The 1056-nt window shown below is 61.5% G+C and overlaps 1 protein-coding gene across 1 annotated transcript in view; it reads right to left on the bottom strand.

Annotated features, from left to right (window-relative positions):
* Positions 1–874, bottom strand: part of COL11A1 (collagen type XI alpha 1 chain) — a gene marked incomplete at its 3' end in the record, with an annotated part of 207355 nt that extends 206481 nt beyond the window's left edge. Inside the window, exon 1 of the mRNA XM_008074045.1 lies at positions 592–874. Coding sequence (XP_008072236.1) covers positions 592–697 — 106 coding nt within the window. The remainder of the gene's footprint in view (positions 1–591) is intronic.
* Positions 875–1056: the final 182 nt, after the last annotated feature.

Raw genomic sequence — 1056 nt, 5'->3', positions numbered from 1 at the left:
CCCCCACACACACAGACTTCATGTCCTAGATTCATCCCCCTTGGTTTTTCTTGTATCCCCCAAAGTCACACGACCTGCTTCTCACTTTGTCGCAGACAAAGAACTTCATCCAGGTTCATTTTATACTGTCTCTGCCCTTTCTCCCCCGCTCAGCCTTGAAAAGAAGCCCCCCAAGAAGTTAGACCCTGAGGGAGCCAGAAGATGTGTCCGGAGGGCAGTCTGAAGCCTGTGCCTCTGACAAAAGCTTCCTAGAACCGCCCCTGCGCCCAAGGTCACGTTTTTCCGCTTTTCAGAGGGGCCGGGGGGGGGCGGGGGGGCGGGCACCCCCCAGGCTCCGTACCTGACAGACCCCTCTCCTGCTACCTGCCACCCACCCTCCCTGTCCCTCCTCCATCCATCTCCCTCTCCAGGTGCCACTTGCAACCTTCTGGCAGCAGCAATCTGGATTTTATTTCAGGGATTTTTTTTTCCCCCTTCAGCTAGGAGAGCGGGGGGTGGGGGGCGGGAGGGAGAGGAGGGCAGTGAGGGGGAGGTGCGCGGGAGAATGACCAACAGCACTCTGCCCCCTCCCCAAGTCCACGGCGGTCTTACCTCCGCTGACCCCTCCGGCCTGGAGGAGAAAAGTCAAGGTGAGGGTTGTCACGGCGAGGTCCCAGAGCCACCGCTTCGTCTTCCACCTGGAGGACCACGGCTCCATCTCCGAGCCCCGCACTCCCGGCTGGGAACTCGACCCACGAAATTGCCACCGCGCACCAACTCTGTCCCTCCCGAGATGTCGCCGGGGACGCCTGCTACACAGCCATTGAGGAGGGAGAGGGGGGGAAAAGTCAGAGGGCTTTTCTTGTTCTTTTTTTCTTTTCAACGGGATGGTCTGCTTCCTTCCTGTCTCTCGCCCCCTCCTCTCCGTCACCCGGGGGCGCCGCCGGCCGGGACCCTCCGATCCGTCCTCGGCCGGGTCCTACTTTCAGACTGAGGGCGGATGGGGGGCTTCAATCAGCGAGTCGAGAGCACTGCGCGCCCCTAAAGGCTTCATGCCGTCAGGGGGCCGGGCGAGCG

Source organism: Carlito syrichta, unplaced genomic scaffold (genome assembly GCF_000164805.1).
Source record: "Carlito syrichta isolate Samal-C Ts95f unplaced genomic scaffold, Tarsius_syrichta-2.0.1 Scaffold316282, whole genome shotgun sequence".
In the NCBI taxonomy this organism is placed as follows: Eukaryota; Metazoa; Chordata; class Mammalia; order Primates; family Tarsiidae; genus Carlito; species Carlito syrichta.
The sequence above is the reverse complement of the archived record's forward strand: the minus strand, read 5'-3'. Positions and strand labels throughout refer to the sequence as shown.